The sequence below is a fragment of the Pseudochaenichthys georgianus genome, chromosome 23 (assembly GCF_902827115.2).
Source record: "Pseudochaenichthys georgianus chromosome 23, fPseGeo1.2, whole genome shotgun sequence".
Lineage (NCBI taxonomy): Eukaryota > Metazoa > Chordata > Actinopteri > Perciformes > Channichthyidae > Pseudochaenichthys > Pseudochaenichthys georgianus.
The window spans coordinates 24,402,685-24,425,607 of record NC_047525.1 but is presented as its reverse complement, the minus strand read 5'-3'; the positions used below and the strand labels follow the sequence as shown (position 1 = coordinate 24,425,607).

The window sequence follows — 22,923 nt, the reverse complement described above, 5'->3', positions numbered from 1 at the left end:
TGTAAATAGATGAAAAATGATTAGCCGTAAACAAGAAATCCTTTTTTAGAGCAACAAATTAAAGAAAAGACTAATTGTTATTGCCGGAAAATTGCAGGTAAACTCGAGACGTACAGCATGCATAATAATATACGAATTTAACTGAATTAACGTAAGAAATGTACTTTTTTTTAACCTAAACCAAGTTAGTTGTGTTTCCTAAACATGCAATACATACATGACATGCATGTTAAAAGTAGCATGCTTGTATCTGCCTTTCTATGAGGTAACATTGATTGATCTTATATGTAACTATGTTCCAGACATCATTTGAAAAACAACCAGCAGTTCAATCAATGGCGTTAGGATATCTTCCATGTTGATCTGAGACAGAGGGTGTTTCTCAACGTCGAGGAAGGATGCTCCAGAGCCACTATTTCAAGTATGCTACGTCATCGAGTGCCGCCGAAGGACTGTTCCAATGTCCAGCACTTGGAATTCTACCGAGCCTGGCGTACTTCGTTTGGAGAAATGTCGAGGCTGCACATTGTAGGTCTTAAAATCCCCACAATGCTTTGCGCACGGACCAATTTCCCCAAATCTGTGGCGGAAAATGTAAGGCGGGGCCTCTCATGTGACGCACACCTGCTCGCCTGTTCCACTCTTCGTTTTCCGAATGCCAGGAAGGATTCTTGCCTCGCTTCTGAAGCAAGTGACTCGGAAGACATGTGCTACCAAGCAAGCGTACTCGACATTGAGAAACACCCTGTGTGTGTGAGAATAAATCTATAAAGTTGTTTAAATTTGAACGGGCATTAAAAACATCCACCTCCACCTACGAAGCTGTCTGTCTGTCTTTCTTTCTGTTTCTCTCTCCTTCTCCAGATGTTGGCGTTCAATTCAGTGTCTCAGTTTGTGCTATTTTGCAACAGTCTCGCGGCATTTCGAAATTAATCTATTGATTCGTGTTCACCAACACGATTTCCGCATTTTGTTCGTGTCACACAGAACGATTGAGTACCGTTAACTCTCGTCGCTAACTAGCTAACGTTGCTAACTAGCTAACGTTGCTAACTAGCTAAAGTTGCTAACTAGCTAACGTCGCTAACTAGCTAAAGTTGCTAACTAGCTAACGTTGCTAACTAGCTAACGTTGCTAACTAACTATCACAGCTGCTATCGCTACTTCTTGTCAGTTCACAGCCTCCATGTGTGACAACACTTTCTTGCTCTAATAAAATGTCACGTGGGGAAATAGGACTTTTATTGTTTGTCTGTTTAATCTTTTCACATTTAAAGGTGGGGTAAGTTTGAGAAACCGGCTCGAGATACACTTTTTGTTATATTCCATGGAATGCTCTCAACATCCGATAGCAATGAATATCTGAAGTGCTTTGACAAAAAATCCATTAAGAAATATCACCTGTGGAAGCCGTGGCGCTGTAAAAAGCACGACCAATCATCTGAGCCGGCTAAAGTAACTGGATGGCCTACCTGCCTGTCAGCCTTCCATCTGGGCACACACTTATCTCGTGCCCGCGTTCGTGTGTGTTGGGGGAGGGGCTCGGTAAGGAAGTAGCAGATTTCTTCCGGCTGCGTATTTTCAAATTCTAGCGCACTCAAGCCGGTTTCTCCAAAATTACCCACCCCACCTTTAACTGCTGTAAAAAAGCTCTTGTAATCATTTAAAAAAAAATGCAACATCCACTATGCTTAAGACATCACAAGAAAAACAAAGAAGTGAAAAATACATAAAGGCAATTAAAATGCAGAAATAAGTGAAATATAGACGGCTCATCGTATCAATGGTGGCCTTGTTTGCTTTCATTAACTGTAATCCATTCAGAATAAAAGTTACATAACATAACTACAGATGTAGATGTTGTTAGTGTTTCAAAGTAAAGGCAAGGCAAGTTTATTTATATAGCACTTTTCAACGCAAGGCAATTCAAAGTGCTTTTCAAAAAATGAAAGACATTAAGTATAAAAAAGAAAAGCTAATAAAAGAAACATTAAAAGAAAAAGTACATGGATAAAAGTTACAGTGCAGTTTAAGATGTGAATAGTTCAATTAAAAGCAGCGACGAAAAGAAAGGAGCTCTCCACGACAATATATTCCAGGTTTCTACAGATATACGCTGTGGAAAGGAAATGACCGTAGTGCTGGAGGCGACTATGGATTTGGCGTTTGCCTAATTTCAGAGAGAAATATCGCAAATATTTATTAATAGATTCTGGTTTTTACAATCAAAATATCAGTTTATAAAATATTTATTTATTATCATTTGGCAAGCGAAGCATAGTTGTGTCCAAAGTGATGAGGTTCTTATTAGGGCTGTCAAGTTAACGCGTTGAATAACATTAAGGCCACTAATGTGCGATGAACGCGTGTGTGTGTGTCCTCGGCCCGCCCCGTAGTGTTCAGAGCCCAGAGGCTTGACGTCGTCGTTGTTGTTGTTGTTGTTAGTTGGATGGTAGGAGATTCTAGCGAGAGATATGGATACAAGTGAAGGTGTTTTAAACAGCAAGCCAAGCACATAGCTGATTTTTATATTTATTTGTTGCGAGGGACAGATCACGGAAAAGAATATAAATCAGATAAAAGTGTCAACTTATTGAAAGTGTTCCAACATGCGCACGTAGCTGGTTGGATAATGAAGTGAATGCATGCTGTCAGTCATTAATTAAAGAAACCCTGGCAGGGATAGTCTTGATCCTAAAGGTGTGTACCTTCCTAAACTCTGCAGGTCCTGAACTCCTGATATCGGAGCGGTCATTCGGGAGCAGGTGCTGCACAGATAAGTCTCTCACTCTAATGAATCCCTTTTTGCACCGAAGCGAAGAGAAGAGAAAGTTAAAAGCAATTGACCCTAACGATCTGAAAGAGCCAATGATTGCTCAATAAAAACGCCTCGTCGGGTGAACAAAGCAGCTGTAATTAAGACGTATTTACGATGCTTTTAGTGACATTTAAAGCGTGATATTCGGTTGATGTGAATTACCTGGAAGTTACCTGGTAGTGTGTGAATGTTCGGTTCAGTTTCGTCTGGTTTTACAGCCGCCTCCACTTTAATTAAACAGCCTTACAGACTGATGGCAGCAGCAGCTCAGTATGTCAGAACATGAATTGCTACACTCAGTCACACACACACACACACACACACCACTTTCTTCGTTTGTCTTTGCTAATCTAATCTGGCTCGGTGACTCCTTTAGACCTCCACCTTCTCCTCTCCCTCTCATGTTCTCTGCAGTGAAAGTACTTCCTGTTTAATGAGAAGTTTCTTCTTCTTGAGTTTGTGCCACTCGAGAGACGAGGGCCGTGTTCAGAGTTCAGCGGGTTTACGGTCAGAAGCAGCGTCAGCACGGCAGGTTACCACCCCGGGCTAACTGCTCTATTGTTTCGTTTTGTCGTCACAAATAACTGGGATAGCAAATCCCCGTCCCACAGCCGAAAGGCACGACTTTACACGCCGCATTGTGTCTGAGCATCAGTCCGAAACCCTGACATGTTTAGTATGTAATCCTATAGAACAGAATAAATCATCACTTTTTCATTTCTGCTCGATTGATAACTTTAAACTTTAGCAAAAATATGGCATTCGAGGCTGCAGCGAACGCCCTGACGTCCCGATGGGTTGTATCGGCAAGACGATAAGTGTACGAGCATGTGGATTACCTATGTTGTAAATGTATTATGGGGCGGTGGTGGCGAAGTCGATAGGGACTCGGCTTGGCAACTGGAAGGTCACCAGTTCAAGACCAAGTGCTACCGAGGTGTCCCTGAGCAAGGCACCGTTCCCCACACGGCTCCGAACACTAGGATGGGTCGAAGGCAGAGAAACCGTTTCCTCACGGCGATTAATAAAAGTCCATATATTATCTTTTTAATTTACATCCCCCCTCTATCCCAAGGTTTCTAACATTTCCCCCCATAGCTTTTTGGGTGGGAGTGTTTCCTTTCCGATGTGAGGGTCCACAGACGGAGGGTGTCGTGTTGATATTCAGCACGATATTGCGCTATATAATAAACATTGATTGATACCAAAATCGTTAAAAAATGTTTTCCTGTGTTCCCTGCAGACGCGATGGAGCGTTGGAGGTCGTGGCAGTTTGCCTTGTTGTCCCTAGCAACCATCCTCCCCTCTTACAGTAAAAACGTGGACTCCTTCTCCTCGGACACGCTCATCAACAACGTGGTGGCAGACCCTCGATCTGGCCGCCTCTACGTGGGCGCCGTGAACCACCTGTACCAGCTGGCCCCAGATCTGCATATCGAATCGCGCACGGAAACGGGCCCGAAACGGGACAACCGGCAGTGCACGCCCCCGGTGACGGACGCCTGCGAGGAGGCGGTGGACACGGACAACCACAACAAGCTGATCCTGGTGCAGGAGGGCCGGGACACGCTGGTGGTGTGCGGCAGCGTCTACCGGGGGATCTGCTCGCTGAGGAACCTGAGCGCCGTGCAGCAGCTGCTCTACTTCAGCGACTCCAAGGGCGAGAAGTCGTACGTGGCGAGCGCCGAGGAGAGCGTCTCCGTGGTGGGCGTGATGTCGCACTTCACCAAAGACAAGGACGGCTTCCTCAAAGGGAAGGATAACTTCACCGTCTTCCTGGTAGGCGGCTTTGAGTGCCAGAGGCGCCATGATGCTTTTTGTGGGGGTTTCCCTTTCCTGCAGTGTGTGTGATATTGGTTTTTAGTGCATGTAAACGGTCTGCGAAGGCTAACATCCCACAGTTCCGGAACATAGTGACATCACTTTGTAACACTCGCACGCTATTGGCTAGCGCTCCAACACATGACCTATTAAGCAATGTACTGTTCCTGTACTATTGACAAAATGCAAACAAGAATATAAAGTTTAATTTCTCCTCCTCTCCTCTCTCCTCCTCCTCCTCCTCCCTCCTCCTCCTCCTCCTCCTCCTTCTCACTCCTCCTCCTCCTCTTCCTCCCTCCTCCTCCCTTCCTCCCCTCCTCCCCCCCCCCTCCCCCTCCTCCTCCTTCCTCCACTTCCTCCTCTCCTCCCTCCTCCACTTCTCCTCCCCTCCTCCTCCTCTTCCCTCTTCACTTCCTCCTCCTCCCCCTCCTCCCTCCCCTCCTCCTCTCCTCCTCCTCCTCTCCTCAGGTTGGTAAAGGCTACGGCAGCCATGACAGTACGAAGCTGATTTCCACTCGGATCCTTCAGGATGTCGGGGACTGGGTTGTTTTCGACTCGATCATCGAGGCGTCGGCGGTCCAGGCGAATCCTTTCGTTCTTCGATATCTTCACGACTTCCGATTCGCCTTCAAAGATGACGGCTTCGTCTACTTCCTGTTCTCCAGAACGCTGGGAGTCCAGGACACGAAGAACTTCACCTTCGTGTCCAGGATGTGTGAAGACGACCACGGATACTACTCCTACACCGAGCTGCAGCTCAACTGTAGCCACGGCAACAAGTACAACAAGGCGCAGGTAAACAACTCTATTATAGGAAACACATGGAAACGTATTCAATGTTTACTTCAGATTAGCTCCACGTCAGAAATGAGCATGCTTGATGTTTCTCTCCATAGAGGCTGAATCATCAAGTTCATACATCTTTTAAAAAAAATATATATGTGAAGTAAAAGCAAACAATCAGTAATTAAATACAGAAAATTAATGAATAATTAATAGAAATGTTTTACATGGCATGATTTCGTCTTGATGATTACTTCATACCTCACCCCATCATGTGGATCTAAAATGCTTGAATGTATTGTACATCCTTTCAGTATTCATCTCCAACATCTTTTGTTATCCTCGTCTTTGCTCGCAGGCTGCGTACGTCACAGCTCCAGGAGACGTGTTGGCTCAGAACATGACGGCGTCGGGACAGTACGGACAGGTTTCAGCCTCCGACAACGTCCTGTTCGTCACCTTCTCCTCCGACGAAGACCCCTCCACCTCCGCCATGTGTGAGTCTCATCGTGGAGCTGAGATAAGATCGAATGTACTTTATTAATCCCAATTTGGGAAATTGCAAATATGTTCCTGGAGTTCAATTTGGTTTGTTTGTCTGGTAGCAAAGATCAGAAGGCTTAGTTTAAAGCAGTGGGAACGGGGCGCAGATGTGTGAGTGAAGAAAAGACAATTAAAGAAAAAGAATTTTCTTTTTGGGAAAAAAATCAAACTTTTATTTTGAAGGCCCGATTTTCTAACGCTGTGCAAGCAGTCGGCGCCGGACTGGAAGTACCGGAGGCCATACACGGGTTTGATGATGATGTTTGCTCGAGTCTTCTGGCCAATCAGAATCAAGAGTGTTGCCGGAAGTCCCCACGGAGAATAGCTTAGCGGTAGAACTCTTCTTTATACCTCCATGGGTACGACTTCAGATACAAATGAACACATGATGAGATACGACCCCCGGTCTGATGACTGACAGCTCACAGAACAATGGCGGCTATCTCCCCTCACCCTCAATCTACAGTCAGTCCCACAGACCCTCCTCTCTGTCTCCTCTCTGTGAGGAGCAGCAAGCCGTCAGAACTAAGTGAAACACAAACAATGGCAGAACTTATTATGAATATGTCGGGTAGTAATAGATGTATTTATTTTCTTCTCAGAGAACCAGAATGCGTAGTTCATGTTAGTATTTCTAAAAGTCTCCTGGGGAGAATCCCCCCGGACCCCCTGCTGGGGTGGGTTTTCAGCATGTGGGCCTTTTCATACAGTTCAGCTTTGATTCCATCGTCTCATTAAACCTGATTTAAAGCATACTTCAGTTCTGTGAAGGGAGATGAGCACCGGACTTCACTTTAATTAATCTTGTGTGCTGAAAGCGTATATATATATATATATATATATTACAGCACGATCTTTTGTTGAATAGATTTGAGTGGTTCAAAATGTCGGGTCGCGATTTATTGACCGAGTAAAAAGTGGGACCAGTTGAGAACCCCTGCTCCAAAGCACGTTGCCCCAAAGAGAGGCTACATGTTCAGCATTAAGGGATCAAATAACACATGTTCTGACTTTATCACCAAAATACCATATGTGTACCAAAGCCAAGCGTTATCGAATATCGACCATTTTAGTTAGTTGCCAATTTTGAGGTACGACTTATAATACTATAATCTGCGTTTTTTATTCTGAGTGGCTCTGCAGCGTGACGGCGTTTCATTTCTCCCACGGTACTCGGTGCTGCAGACGTATGGTCACACACATCTGTAAACATCGTTTTGTTTGTCGTGATTTATTCAAACACAAACCCCCAATATTCCCATGTTTATGTCGTCCTTACACAATAGCTTTATCACATTTTAATTATATCAAAATAAACTGTAAAATTGAGGATTTTGCAGTATTTGCACATTGATCATGTTGTTTCTGTTTCTAGGCATGTATCCGCTGCGCTCCATCAACAAAAGGCTGGTGGAGATAATCGGAGCGTGCTACAGCCGCAACGGCATCATCAACGAAAAGGGCGCCGTATATTCGCCGTACTCGTCCAAATCTGAGGAGCTGTGCAGCAGCAAAAACCACGTGAGGACACTTCACTTTTACGAGGTCAAGAGACGTGTGTTTCAGCGCTGACTCCTGCTCTGCTCCTTCAGGTCAACATGACGCTCAAGTATCCATGTGGAGCCGAGTTCCTGCCCTCCCCATTGGCCAGTAAGGCGGAGTTCGCCCTGACGTCTGAGCCCCCTTGGCTCGTAAAGGTCACATGACCGCCGTGGCTGTAGCCGTGGAGATGACGCACGCTGTGGCGTTCCTCGGCACCTCCACTGGAGAGGTGAGACTGACTTCCTTATGTTGCTTTATCCATAACTTTGCAATTTAACAACAGTTTAATTATTTATCTTAGACATTAATGTTTGCTTATGGTATCAACTAGAAACTAGAAATATAACTTATATATATATATATAGTTAATTGATACCTGTTTAAACTCAACAGTTATTTAATCTTAACTAAACGATGATGAATGATTTTTTTTTTATTGTGTATGAACTTTTCTATTATGTTTTTAAAGCCATTATGTTGAAGATATTATTTATATTATTATAGATTTATTTTTTATGGATTTTATTTTATTTTGTTTACATTTTCATTATTTATTTATTTTTCAAATTTATTTTATTTATTTGATACTTTTTTTTTTTTTTAATAATGTGTGTGTGTGTGTGTGTGTGTGTGTGTGTGTGTGTGTGTGTGTGTGTGTGTCCCTGCAGGTGCTGAAGGTACATCTGTCCGCTCACCCCGAGGTTTACGGTCGGGCGCCGGGCGACGTCACCGGGGAGAAAGTCAACAAAAACCTGTTGTTCGATACCGAGCTGCAACACCTGTATATCACCACGGAGAAAAAGGTCACACACACACACACACACACACACACTCCATTCCTCTCTCATCCATCACCTCGCTGTGAAGAAGGTCATGTGCTTACTTCTGTTTTAAAATTGAACCCATCACTTAACGAGCCTTACAATGATTCCCCGTGTCTCGTTTGATCTTTTATTTAACGACAACACATCCGTCTGCGTTAGCGCACAGGAGTCAGCCATTGATTTAGTCCGTCTTTTTTCCCGCTCCGCTTTCATCGCCCGCCCGCCGTCTTCTGAACCTGGGAGTGAAATGGATGTTATTGATTTAGAAATGAATGAATTGCTTCAAGAGGGGCGATTCGCTTTCATCAAGTGGAGTGACGACGCTCGAGCTCGTTTGCACTTACTTTGAAGCAGCGTCTTGTTGCCGGGGCGATTCATGCTTTAAGTCCAAACCACGCCTTCCCTCTACAAGTACATATTAAACTAAAATACTGTAAAGTTATGGATTTACCATGTTTAATTACATTATAATGTGACTTACTAATAACTTCTTATGTTTTTATTTACTTTTGTTATTTTTATGTTCATTTAAAATTAAATACAATTTGAATTTTTTTTTTTTTTTTTATTTTGAATTTTATTATTATTTGTTTTTTACTTTAATTGTTTTTTTTATTTTGTATGTAATTTTATCTATTTTATCGCACATTCCTTTTCTATTTTTATATATTTAATTTCTTATATTTTATCTTTTTATTGAATTGTATCTTTTTATCCTTAATTTCATTTCAAACCTTTATTTATAAAACGGAACAACAAAAGGACATCATACAGCATCATTTACATAACTATCCACATGAGCAGGTACCAACAGCTTCCGATTGAGTAGCATCCAACCGAGCTTTAAAACATGTAGTGGCACCAGATTGTTCAGTTTCCATTTAATGTGCAGACTGTTCCCAGACAGAGGAGCTGCATCTAAAAGCTGTCTTCCCTAAGACAGTCCTAGCAGTTGGCACATTTAATAAAACCACAGCATTCGATCTCAGGCAGGAGCCACTTACACTTCTCCGTGAGATCAGGGAGCAGATATAAGATGGAAGTTTCCCTAGCATGGCTTTGTATATAAAAATGTACCAGTGACTGAGCCTCCGTACAGTTAGTGAAAGCAAAGCAGCCCTTGCATACAGGGTGCAGTGATGGGTTAATGCTTTACAGTTTGCGCTGTGATACGCAGCATCTAACTGGACCAGGCAATGGGCAGGTGCCTTCAGATAGACCAGATCCCCAGAGTCCAGCACAGGTCAAAGGTCACTAGCCTTTTCCTGGCCTCAAGCGAGAAGCAGGACTTGTTCCTGAAGAAGAACCCTAGACGGTTACCTCAGCTTTTAAGCAGGTTATTGACTTACTTTTTTGTGTTTATTTAAATATTTGTATTAACATTTTTTATTTATTCATCTTTTATTTATGTTATATTAAAAAAGAGCGACAAACCCAATTGAAGAAAGTATTCTGATAAAGCACGAGAGCAGTGTATCTGTGTAAAACTCTAATCCCTTGTACGTGCAGCACTGAAATTTATCTCTGAGTCGTTGAAACCGACAGCTGCGAGAGTAAAACGCATGTCCCTGAACGCATCACAGATGTGTCCCGTTTCTTTCTGCAGGCATTTAAAATACAAACGCCGAAACGAATCGGGAAGGATCAGATTTAAATCTCCTCAACACAAAACATGAAACATACGCTGATGTAATTCAGAGGGACGTTCACTTCCTGTTGATGTGATTATCTCTGATGTGCATGGGGATAAACAACACTTCCCAGAGGTGGGAAGTAGTGGAGTACAAATACTTTGTTACTGTTCTTAAGTACATGTTTCTGGTATCAGTACTTTACTCCACTACTTATTTTCTGACGACTTTTTACTTCTACTTCTCACATGTTGAACTCAAATACCTGTACTTTCTACTTCTTACATGTTGAACTCAATACCTGTACTTCCTACTTCTCACATGTTGAACTCAAATACCTGTACTTCTACTTCTCACATGTTGAACTCAAATACCTGTACTTTCTACTTCTCACATGTTGAACTCAAATACCTGTACTTTCTACTTCTCACATGTTGAACTCAAATACCTGTACTTTCTACTTCTTACATGTTGAACTCAAATACCTGTACTTTCTACTTCTTACATGTTGAACTCAAATACCTGTACTTTATACTTCTCACATGTTGAACCCAAATACCTGTACTTTATACTTCTCTCATGTTGAACTCAAATACCTGTACTTTCTACTTCTCTCATGTTGAACTCAAATACCTGTACTTTCTACTTCTCTCATGTTGAACTCAAATACCTGTACTTTCTACTTCTTACATGTTGAACTCAAATACCTGTACTTCTACTTCTCTTCTCACATGTTGAACTCAAATACCTGTACTTTCTACTTCTCTCATGTTGAACTCAAATACCTGTACTTTCTACTTCTCATGTTGAACTCAAATATGTACTTTCTACTTCTTACATGTTGAACTCAAATACCTGTACTTTCTACTTCTCACATGTTGAACTCAAATACCTGTACTTTCTACTTCTTACATGTTGAACTCAAATACCTGTACTTCCTACTTCTTACATGTTGAACTCAAATACCTGTACTTTCTACTTCTCCATGTTGAACAATACTTACTTCTCTGTTCTGTTGAACTCAAATACCTGTACTTTCTACTTCTTACATGTTGAACTCAAATACCTGTACTTTCTACTTCTCACATGTTGAACTCAAATACCTGTACTTTCTACTTCTTACATGTTGAACTCAAATACCTGTACTTCTACTTCTCACATGTTGAACTCAAATACCTGTACTTTCTACTCTTCTCACATGTTGAACTCAAATACCTGTACTTTCTACTTCTCACATGTTGAACTCAAATACCTGTACTTTCTACTTCTTACTTCACATGTTGAACTCAAATACCTGTACTTTCTACTTCTTACATGTTGAACTCAAATACCTGTACTTTCTACTTCTCACATGTTGAACCAAATACCTGTACTTTCTACTTTCTCACATGTTGAACTCAAATACCTGTACTTTCTACTTCTTACATGTTGAACTCAAATACCTGTACTTTCTACTTCTTACATGTTGAACAAATACCTGTACTTTCTACTCTACATGTTGAACTCAAATACCTGTACTTTCTACTTCTCTCATGTTGAACTCAAATACCTGTACTTTCTACTTCTCTCATGTTGAACTCAAATACCTGTACTTTCTACTTCTCATGTTGAACTCAAATACCTGTACTTTCTACTTCTTACATGTTGACACAAATACCTGTACTTTCTATACTTCTACATGTTGAACCAAATACCTGTACTTTCTACTTCTCACATGTTGAACTCAAATACCTGTACTTTCTACTTCTCACATGTTGAACTCAAATACCTGTACTTTCTACTTCTACATGTTGAACTCAAATACCTGTACTTTCTACTTCTCACATGTTGAACTCAAATACCTGTACTTTCTACTTCTCTCATGTTGAACTCAAATACCTGTACTTTCTACTTCGTTCATGTTGAACTCAAATACCTGTACTTTCTACTTCTTACATGTTGAACTCAAATACCTGTACTTTCTACTTCTCACATGTTGAACTCAAATACCTGTACTTTCTACTTCTCACATGTTGAACTCAAATACCTGTACTTTCTACTTCTTACATGTTGAACTCAAATACCTGTACTTTCTACTTCTTACATGTTGAACTCAAATACCTGTACTTTCTACTTCTCACATGTTGAACCAAATACCTGTACTTTCTACTTCTCTCATGTTGAACTCAAATACCTGTACTTTCTACTTCTTCATGTTGAACTCAAATACCTGTACTTTCTACTTCTTACATGTTGAACCCAAATACCTGTACTTTCTACTTCTCATGTTGAACTCAAATACCTGTACTTTCTACTTCTCATGTTGAACTCAAATACCTGTACTTTCTACTTCTTACATGTTGAACTCAAATACCTGTACTTTCTACTTCTTACATGTTGAACTCAAATACCTGTACTTTCTACTTCTTACATGTTGAACTCAAATACCTGTACTTTCTACTTCTTACATGTTGAACTCAAATACCTGTACTTTCTACTTCTTACATGTTGAACTCAAATACCTGTACTTTCTACTTCTTACATGTTGAACCAAATACCTGTACTTTCTACTTCTCTACATGTTGAACTCAAATACCTGTACTTTCTACTTCTCATGTTGAACTCAAATACCTGTACTTTCTACTTCTTACATGTTGAACAAATACCTGTACTTTCTACTTCTTACATGTTGAACTCAAATACCTGTACTTTCTACTTCTCACATGTTGAACTCAAATACCTGTACTTTCTACTTCTTACATGTTGAACTCAAATACCTGTACTTTCTACTTCTTACATGTTGAACCAAATACCTGTACTTTCTACTTCTTACATGTTGAACCAAATACCTGTACTTTCTACTTCTCACATGTTGAACTCAAATACCTGTACTTTCTACTTCTTACATGTTGAACTCAAATACCTGTACTTTCTACTTCTTCATGTTGAACTCAAATACCTGTACTTTCTACTTCTTACATGTTGAACTCAAATACCTGTACTTTCTACTTCTTACATGTTGAACTCAAATACCTGTACTTTCTACTTCTTACATGTTGAACCAAAATACCTGTACTTTCTACTTACATGTTGAACTCAAATACCTGTACTTTCTACTTCTACATGTTGAACTCAAATACCTGTACTTTCTACTTCTCTACATGTTGAACTCAAATACCTGTACTTTCTACTTCTCAACATGTTGAACTCAATACCTAGTAGCTTTACTACTTCTCACATGTTGAACCCAAATACCTGTACTTTCTACTTCTCTCATGTTGAACTCAAATACCTGTACTTTCTACTTCTCACATGTTGAACTCAAATACCTGTACTTTCTACTTCTTACATGTTGACTCAAGTACCTGTACTTTCTACTTCTCACATGTTGAACTCAAATACCTGTACTTTCTACTTCTCACATGTTGAACTCAAATACCTGTACTTTCTACTTCTCTCATGTTGAACTCAAATACCTGTACTTTCTACTTCTCACATGTTGAAACCTCAAATACCTGTACTTTCTACTTCTTACATGTTGAACTCAAATACCTGTACTTTCTACTTCTCACATGTTGAACACAAATACCTGTACTTTCTACTTCTCACATGTTGAACTCAAATACCTGTACTTTCTACTTCTCTCATTCCCAACAGCTGTTCCTTTAGTCTGAATGTGTGTTGGTGCGTGGTCATTATTCTTTAGAGTCACTGCGTGCCTATTGGTTGGAACACGATCCGTGTATCCATCACTTCCTGGTCTTCTCTAAAGAAGAGGGACCAATGGAAACGTTGTCATGTTGCCGTGGTTCACCATGGAAACATTCATTAGCTAACAATGACATTATTGTTCTATTGATATAAAGGGAGGTCAGGTACTCTTTAAAGCAGCTGCTAGTTATGGGTACTTTTTACTGAAGTACACTTCAAAGCCTCTTTACTTTGACTTGAGTAAAGAAGTTTAGTCAGTACTTCGACTTTTAAAGTATTTTTAAACACGAGTATTTTAAACACGAGTATCTGTACTTGAGGAAAGGATGTGTGTACTTTTGACATCTCTGCCGAAAACAGAGACAACAGGAATTGTGTGAGATTTTCACAATAAAAGCCTCTCTCTCTCTGCTGGGTGCAGATCTCCAAGGTGCCGGTGCAGTCCTGCCACCTGAAGACAGACTGTCTGTCCTGCGTCTCCATGAAGGACCCGTACTGCGGCTGGTGTGTCCTCGAGGGGAAGTGAAGTCTCTAAAGCTCTGTATAAACATTAATAGTTTTTCCATACACTTAAGATAAGATAAGACTTTATTTATCCGAAGGAGATTCCTTGTGCCAGAGTTACAAAAATACAATAAACACAGAATAAAACTGTACACTAACCGTGCAGTAAAAAGAGCAATTAAATATCTACAGGAAGCACTTGTTTACTTTTGATGCCCCTCCCCCTTTTTTTTGTTAAAATGAAACAACATTTCGAATGGGTGCCTTCCACCCCTGGTATGTGATTGATGATGATTGGCTCACCCTCTGCTTGTTGGACAGCTGCACGAGGAGGAAGGAGTGCAGCCGGTGGAGGGACAACAACACCTGGCTGTGGTCTCCCAATCAGAAGTGTGTTCAGATCGAAGCCTTCGACCCCCCCAACCTCAGCTGCAGGAAAACACAGCAGGTAAGAGACACACTGTACGTGATAGGCTAAGGGGCGGGACATCTCTAAGCTGGTTGACCAATCACAACAGAGCCGGCCAGCTAACCAATCAGAGCAGACTGAGCTCTGGTTTCAGACAGAGGGTGAAAAGAGGTGCTGCAGCTGAACATTAAAGCATGGAGACATGTCCCAGGAGAGACATTACATACTGATATGCACCTGAACATCAGCAGGAGAGGACTCTTTAAAGTAGAGACACTACATACTGATATACACCTGAACATCAGCAGGAGAGGACTCTTTAAAGTAGAGACACTACATACTGATATGCACCTGAACATCAGCAGGAGAGGACTCTTTAAAGTAGAGACACTACAGACTGATATACACCTGAACATCAGCAGGAGAGGACTCTTTAAAGTAGAGACACTACATACTGATATACACCTGAACATCAGCAGGAGAGGACTCTTTAAAGTCGAGACACTACATACTGATATACACCTGAACATCAGCAGGAGAGGACTCTTTAAAGTAGAGACACTACATACTGATATACACCTGAACATCAGCAGGAGAGGACTCTTTAAAGTAGAGACACTACATACTGATATACACCTGAACATCAGCAGGAGAGGACTCTTTAAAGTAGAGACACTACATACTGATATACACCTGAACATCAGCAGGAGAGGACTCTTTAAAGTCGAGACTCTACATACTGATATACACCTGAACATCACATGTGGCTCATCGGAGCGATCAGCACTTCGTGGGAGTGACTCTGCATTATTCCACTTTACGAGCTGAATCAAACCGTCAACAGAAATACTTCAGATCGTATGCGTCTGGCTCTCATCCCAAAACAGCATCTAAATCATAATGTCACCAAACGTCGTTATTCCTTTCGCAACCTTCCCCGAGGCGGCCCCTAGAGGGTCCTCGCACCGGAGGTTAGGAACCGGTTTATCTCCTTTAGGATAGGAGCAAGGAAAGGAGATATGAAGAAAGGGGAAAACCCTAAAAGAATAAGGCCCCTTTAATTTAGTTATTATTGTTATACTTTAAGGTTTTAAACACCGACAGGAAACACAGGTGCACTCACCGTCTTCTATTTGTTTCTTAGAGTCTGACCTGATTGTGATTACCGTGCAGACATAATGTTCGTATGGCTGATGACTGTATAAATCACTCATCTGCATACTGCACACACCATCTGTCACTCCATTTAAACCGGTTAACATCTGACTTCTGAACTGACGCTAAACTAGAAAGAAATATTTTTTAAGTATGTTTTTTGAGTTTTTTACTACTTGACTACCTTGTGAAACACAGCCAAACTCACCCTGAGCACACACAAAGTCGCAGCCGAAGTAAAAGCAATAAGTGTGGCTTGATATTGAGAAGAAAGAGGTTGATAGACGCTGAGAGGATGGGTCTGCAGAGAGACTTTCGCCGCGATCCCAACTGTCTGTTATCAGCCTGCAGCCAGGGAGGAGAGATCAGCAGAGCTGCCTGCACTGAGTGTGTGAGGAAGTCCGTGGATTGGTCAATTTGGACCAATCAGCGCGGACGTAACGTAACGGCTCCACGGATTGGTCCATTTCGTTCCGGGGACGACATGACATCATGATGTACCCAGAAGAATCAAATGGACAGTGACGCGTCTCCAACGAGGCGTTTTGGGGAGGTCTTCTCTGTGTCACGGTACGTCCACACGGCAGCTTTTCAAACATCTTGAAAGTCTTGGAGCTGGGCGTGTCCGACAGCTTGGGGGTTTTTTGCGAGCAACGCGACCAACAACCAATCACATGAATGTCCCGCCCCCGACATACAAAGCAAAAACCCCGGGGATTTTATGCGAGCAATATATATATAAATATAAACTCCCCAAACAGGCGAAACCCTACCAGTTCCCCCACTGTCTCTGCCACCTCCCTCCATGCCTGGCTCCTCCGGTTTGGATCCCGGTAATAGTTCTGGTCGTAAAGAACCGGGTGATTTGCTCCCGTAACTTCTCGTTTGGAATATGAGGAAATGAACTGCGGTCTGGTTCTCCCTGCTTACACGCGGTTTGATTGGCTAGCGCTTCTACTGTCAGATTTGCATAAACGTGTTTGATTGGCTGGCGCTTCCAGCTCAGCTTCAAAAGTTGAACATTGCTCAACTTTTGAATCCTGGACATCCTGGAAATCTTCGCTTCGCTCCCCCACAATGCAGTGCGGCGAAAAGCGAGGCAAAGTGACATCATCCCCATTCAAAGTCAACGGGCAGAGAAGCGGTGGAAGATTCGTCTGAAGCTGCCGTGTGGACGTACCGTGAAGCTGCCGTGTGGACGTACCGTGAAGCTGCCGTGTGGACGTCCCGTGAAGCTGCCGTGTGGACGTCCCGTGAAGCTGCCGTGTGGACGTACCGTGAAGCTGCCGTGTGGACGTCCCGTGAAGCTGCCGTGTGGACGTCCCGTGAAGCTGCCGTGTGGACGTACCGTGAAGCTGCCGTGTGGACGTCCCGTGAAGCTGCCGTGTGGACGTACCGTGAAGCTGCCGTGTGGACGTACCGTGAAGCTGCCGTGTGGACGTACCGGGAAGCTGCCGTGTGGACGTACCGGGAAGCTGCCGTGTGGACGTACCGTGAAGCTGCCGTGTGGACGTACCGGGAAGCTGCCGTGTGGACGTCCCGTGAAGCTGCCGTGTGGACGTCCCGTGAAGCTGCCGTGTGGACGTACCGGGAAGCTGCCGTGTGGACGTACCGTGAAGCTGCCGTGTGGACGTACCGTGAAGCTGCCGTGTGGACGTACCGGGAAGCTGCCGTGTGGACGTACCGTGAAGCTGCCGTGTGGACGTACCGGGAAGCTGCCGTGTGGACGTACCGGGAAGCTGCCGTGTGGACGTCCCGTGAAGCTGCTGTGTGGACGTACCGGGAAGCTGCCGTGTGGACGCAGTTACAGACAAAATGCACATTCGCACTCCTCAGCATTTTCACTGGGGTTTAATTCGGTGCTGATCCGGGAGGAGACGCGGGTTCGAGGCGTCTTCCTCCGCTGACGAGATAATCTCCGGACGGACCCGCTGCATCGTAATCAGGAGGTCGGGACCAGTTGGTTTCTAATCTGATGAGGAGGAGGGATTCCAGCGCTAAAGGAAGAACTTCGTCCATTTTATTCAGAGGAAGGAAGTCTCCGGAGGATTCGCTGAGGAGCTTCTCTCCGTCACCGAAGATCAAGACGTTTGGAATTAAAACTTCAGCGGGGAAATTAAAACCTGCAGAGGTCAGCGAGGACTAATGAGGGAGCTGGTGTTTAAACAGCTCAGATTGAATAGTAAAGTATTACTGCACACACACACACACACACACACACCACACACACCGACTCACACAGCACGACACACACACACACACACCAGCACCCACACACACACACACCACTCACACACACACAGACTCACACCACACCCACACATCACTCACACACACACGCAGACCTACACACAACACACACACCACACACACATACTACACACACACACACATACTCACACACACAACATACTACACACACACCACACCACACTCACCACAACACACATCATACTCACACACACACATACTACACACACACACACACACAGACATCACACACACACATACACACTCTACATCACCGACACACACACACAACACACACACACACATACACAACACACACAACATCATACTCACACACACACTACAAGTCACACAGAACACACACACCACATACTACACACCATACACACACACAGACGCTCGATACTCACACACATAATGCACACTACACACACACAACAGCCGACACACCACAACATACCACACACACCACATCACTCACACACTACAACACACACCACACACACACACTACTTCACACTCACACACACACACACACACACACACACACACACACACACAATGACCACACACACACACACACACACACCCACAATGATGAAACACACACACACACACACACACACACACACACACACACACACACACACACACACACAGACACACCATTTATCAAGGTCAGCCGGTAGGGAATGGATTTGTATTTCTCTTACTTACACACCCATTTTGTCTTGCTCATTAACACACACGCACACGCACATACATACATACACACACACACACACACACACACACGCACTCACACATACATACATACGCACTCACACACACTCACACACACACACACACACACACACACACACACACACACACACACACACACACACAGACAGTCAAACACACTATTTATCAAGGTCAGCCGGTAGGGAATGGATTTGTATTTCTCTTTCTCTTACGTACACACACATCTTTTTCTTGCTCATTAACACACACACACACACACACACACACACACACTCACACACACACACATACATACATACACACACACACACACAAACACACACACTCACATACATACACACACACACAAACACACACACACACACACACACACACACACACTGCTCCCTATTATTTGTATTATTATTATTTATTTGACTTTCTTTTAACTATTATGTTATTATTATTGTATCATTATTATTATTATAACATTTCATATCCATTTTAAGAGAATTAGTTCTACTTTGTGACCTTATTTGTACACTTTGGTTTCATTCATACATTATAGTCCACATGCACGTTATTTGAATATAGCAGCAGTTCATCAACCAGAGGAGATGCAGGTCCCTCAGAGTCGTCCTTCAGTTCGGTAATTAGTTAATTGCATTGTTCGTTAGCGCGGCTTGTCCCCTCTCTCCCTGCGGGTCCCTGTCGCTCAGCGTGTGCGACGTCGCTTATTCAGTCATATTGGATTTGCAGTGATGAAGTACATCGTCAAGTGTTTCATTGATTGGCCAAAAGTAGCCACACATGGATATTCCTATACATACACAATATATACCGTATTGCAAAATGAGACTTTAAACGACTCACAAGAGATGCAAACTACTAAGAACTAGACGCACAAAAGGACTACAATCTACAAACAGGTGAATGGATGTGAGTAAAACCCGGAGGTGTCTCGCTCAGCGCGGGGTGAATAATCCCCGTTGAATGTTTTTTAAAATTAGCCAGAAGAACGCCAAGGACTCTGTAAGGACAGCTTCTTCCGGTTCCGCCGTCTGATTGCTCTGGGAAGGATGAGTCCTTCGGAGAGTCACGACGAGCAGACATCCTCTGGAAGTCCACGGAGTTCCCTTTGGGGGTTGTCCTTCTCACAGGCTGTCGGTACATCGATGCATCGAGGGCCGCCGATCAGATCAAATGTACTTTATTAATCCCAGTTTGAGGAAAAGATGTGTTGCAGCAAAATAATAACAAATTAAAATAGTAGAAATAAACCATTTAAAAATAGAAACATCTCAAAATAGAAATAAAACCTGAAACGTGGAGGTTTTTGCTCTGAAACCTGACATTTTACCCAAATCTGACTCAAATGAAATCGGCGTAGGAAGCCAAGAGACTCCAAAGACCATAGATAAAACAAACAATTATAAAAATAATCTTAGTGTCCACAAGGTAAACCCTAAGACCACCAGAAAGAGAGGGAAAATCACGACTCAAGACCCTAAAAAGTCGACCCCTTTAATGTCCCTCCTCTGGCCAGGTGGATATCCACATCCCGGCGCTCCCGACGCTCCGGCCCACCGACTGGCTTCGCTGTGAGTTTGGGACGTTTGTGAGCACGGGGGCCGTGGGGAATGAGGACGGGAAGCTGCACGTCACATGTGCGCTGCCCGACCCCGGGGGCATCCCCCCCACCACCCAGCAGCAGGGTAGGAAACGCTTTAATGTATTCATGGCATAATATATTCTGACTTTTTAATTATTTTTATTATTTTTATTTGATTTAATTGTCGTCTTTTTGATTTACGTACATTTAATAAATATTTTTCTTGTGTTTAATTTATTATTTAATAATTTTTTTAACTAAGTTTTAATTTCTTTTTCTTTTTTGCATTGAGAGGAAAAACATGTCGAATCAAAAGAAAATGTTTACCATGTTTTTATGGGAGCAACACAATGTATATGTCTTTGTTCAAAATGACCCAGTAGATTTGAAAAAACTGTAAAAAAATTATCAATTATCACATTTTTTAATAGTTGAATTTAAACCTAAAAAAGATGGAGAAATGATTTAATATTTTGGGTAATACTGTACGCCTGTTTACTTCCTTTCCAGTAGTAGAATAAGTAGATTGATACCTCTTTTCTTATTCCTTTAAATACCTATAAACGGCATGATTTATTTTTTCCAGACTACGTGTCCGTCCCAGTTAAAGTCGTAGTGAACGACAACATCGAGGTGACGTCCGGAGAGTATCACTTCTACAACTGCGCTGCGACAGTCAGGAAGAACCAGAACACACCGTGAGATATACCATTAACACACACACTTAAGTCTTAAATCATGTGTGTGTGTGTGTGTGTGTGTGTGTGTGTGTGTGTGTGTGTGTGTGTGTGTGTGTGTGTTTAATACTGTGTGTGTTTGCAGGTGTATAGCGTGTGTGACCAGTGCGTGGCGCTGTCAGTGGAATGCTCAGGATCACAGCTGCAGCGACGAAAGCGACGCGGCAGGAGGAGAGTTCATCGTGAAAACACAACAGGTGTGTGTGTGTGTGTGTGTGTGTGTGTGTGTGTGTGTTTGTGTGTGGTGTGTGTGTGTGTGTGTGTGTGTGTGTGTTGTGTGTGTGTGTGTGTGTGTGTGTGTGTGTGTGTGTGTGTGTGTGTGTGTGTGTGTGTGTGTGTGTGTGTGGTGTGTGTGTGTCTTTAAAAAATTATTAAAATTAAAAAAGATATTTAGATATTGAGTTTTTATTTACTTTTTTGTTTCCAAACCGACTTCAAAATCGGGTTAATATTCCCGTACCACATATTTTAAAATGTACAATTTGTTTCCTATCATTTGTTAGCTGATAGAAAACTAACATGTTGACTGAAAAATGACTTCCTATGTGAGTAAAACAGATCTTAATATATGCTTCCACTTATATGTTAAACTACAGATACTAGATGTTAACGGTTTAGTTAAAAAGCTTTTTTTAATTGGTGGTGACTTTTATTGCACACGTGATGACCCTAATCCTTTCTCCCATATCAATGATTACATGATGATTTTAAGTGCTGATAGTTTAAAGGGGACCTATCATGCAAAAAGCCCTTTGTGATGTCTTCTCTCCATCACCATGTGTCCCGCTGTGTCCCCGGTGTGTCGGGGAACTCACGCAGCGTCAGGAAATAAACCCTCTCTCTTTTCCTCCGTACCCAAATCTCTAAAAACGGGGAACAACGGAGCTGATACAGATTTGAGTCCGATATGACGTAACATCTGAAATGTGGACCCACGGGCCAATCAGAAACGTTGCTATCAGAAACAACGCCCGACTGTTTAGGACGTAATATGGTCGGTGTTTACATTAGCATGCTAACACTCAGAGCTAACCTGTGCTGGAGAGCATGTGTGTGAAGAAGCAGGAAGTAGAAAGGAACTCACCTTGTGGTGTAACCGGCAAGAGAGAAAGCCTTTGAGCTCCAGACTGTTTCAGAGCCTTGATAATCCGTGATATGGCGTTTCATCACGGCAGCATTTAGTTTAGACGGTAGCTGCCGGGTCCCGCATGAGCTCAGACCCTCCTCTTTAAAGCTTTATCCCCGAATCAGCACTTTAGAAACAGGAAGTGAAATAGATGATCTGTTTGGTATTTTGAGCAAAACACTTCAGACGTGTTTTTAATATATTTGTATATATCTGAGATGCTATTGGCTACAAGTAGCATGATAGCTGACCTTTAACTGATATGTCGATTTTTTTCCCCGCGATGAAGGCCGGCAGCTGTCCTCAGTTTGAGTCTCCGGAGCCGCTCTTAATCCCGGTGGGATTCCCGATCCCCATCAGCTTCCAGGGCAGAAACCTGGACCTCTACCAGAGAGACGTGAGATCAGCATCGTCTGAATTAAACACGGTGTTTTAGTTCTGCTGCTAACGCCCTCTCTGTGCGCAGGGCCAGAGGTTTTCCATCGGCACGCATCTGATGAAGGACACGGAGCTGACGGTCATACGGGAGCAGGGGTCAAAGTTCAAATTCAACGGATATGAGGTCAGCAAATTAAATCCAAAAGGAACATATTTAATGTAGGTTGAACTGCCTCCGCATCCAGATGAAACCCGTGTTTTCTCGTTTAGTATAAACGGCAGCAGCTCCGTGTTTATGTTTTGAAGCTGCCAGGCGTTCAGACTGTCATTAATGATGATTACAGCAATTAGGGAATCATTAGCGCTTCGTTCAGGAG

At 42.8% G+C, this 22,923-nt stretch overlaps 1 protein-coding gene across 1 annotated transcript in view; it reads left to right on the top strand.

Moving 5' to 3' along the window:
• Positions 1–22,923, top strand: part of plxnb2a.1 (plexin b2a, tandem duplicate 1) — a 185,717-nt gene that overhangs the window by 131,540 nt on the left and 31,254 nt on the right. The window contains 14 exon segments of the mRNA XM_034112386.2: positions 4,062–4,597; positions 5,108–5,434; positions 5,781–5,919; positions 7,341–7,486; positions 7,558–7,648; positions 7,651–7,736; positions 8,176–8,310; positions 14,074–14,174; positions 14,478–14,604; positions 20,240–20,408; positions 20,892–21,003; positions 21,128–21,239; positions 22,458–22,565; positions 22,635–22,730. Coding sequence (XP_033968277.1) covers positions 4,067–4,597; positions 5,108–5,434; positions 5,781–5,919; positions 7,341–7,486; positions 7,558–7,648; positions 7,651–7,736; positions 8,176–8,310; positions 14,074–14,174; positions 14,478–14,604; positions 20,240–20,408; positions 20,892–21,003; positions 21,128–21,239; positions 22,458–22,565; positions 22,635–22,730 — 2,280 coding nt within the window. The 5' untranslated portion in view covers positions 4,062–4,066.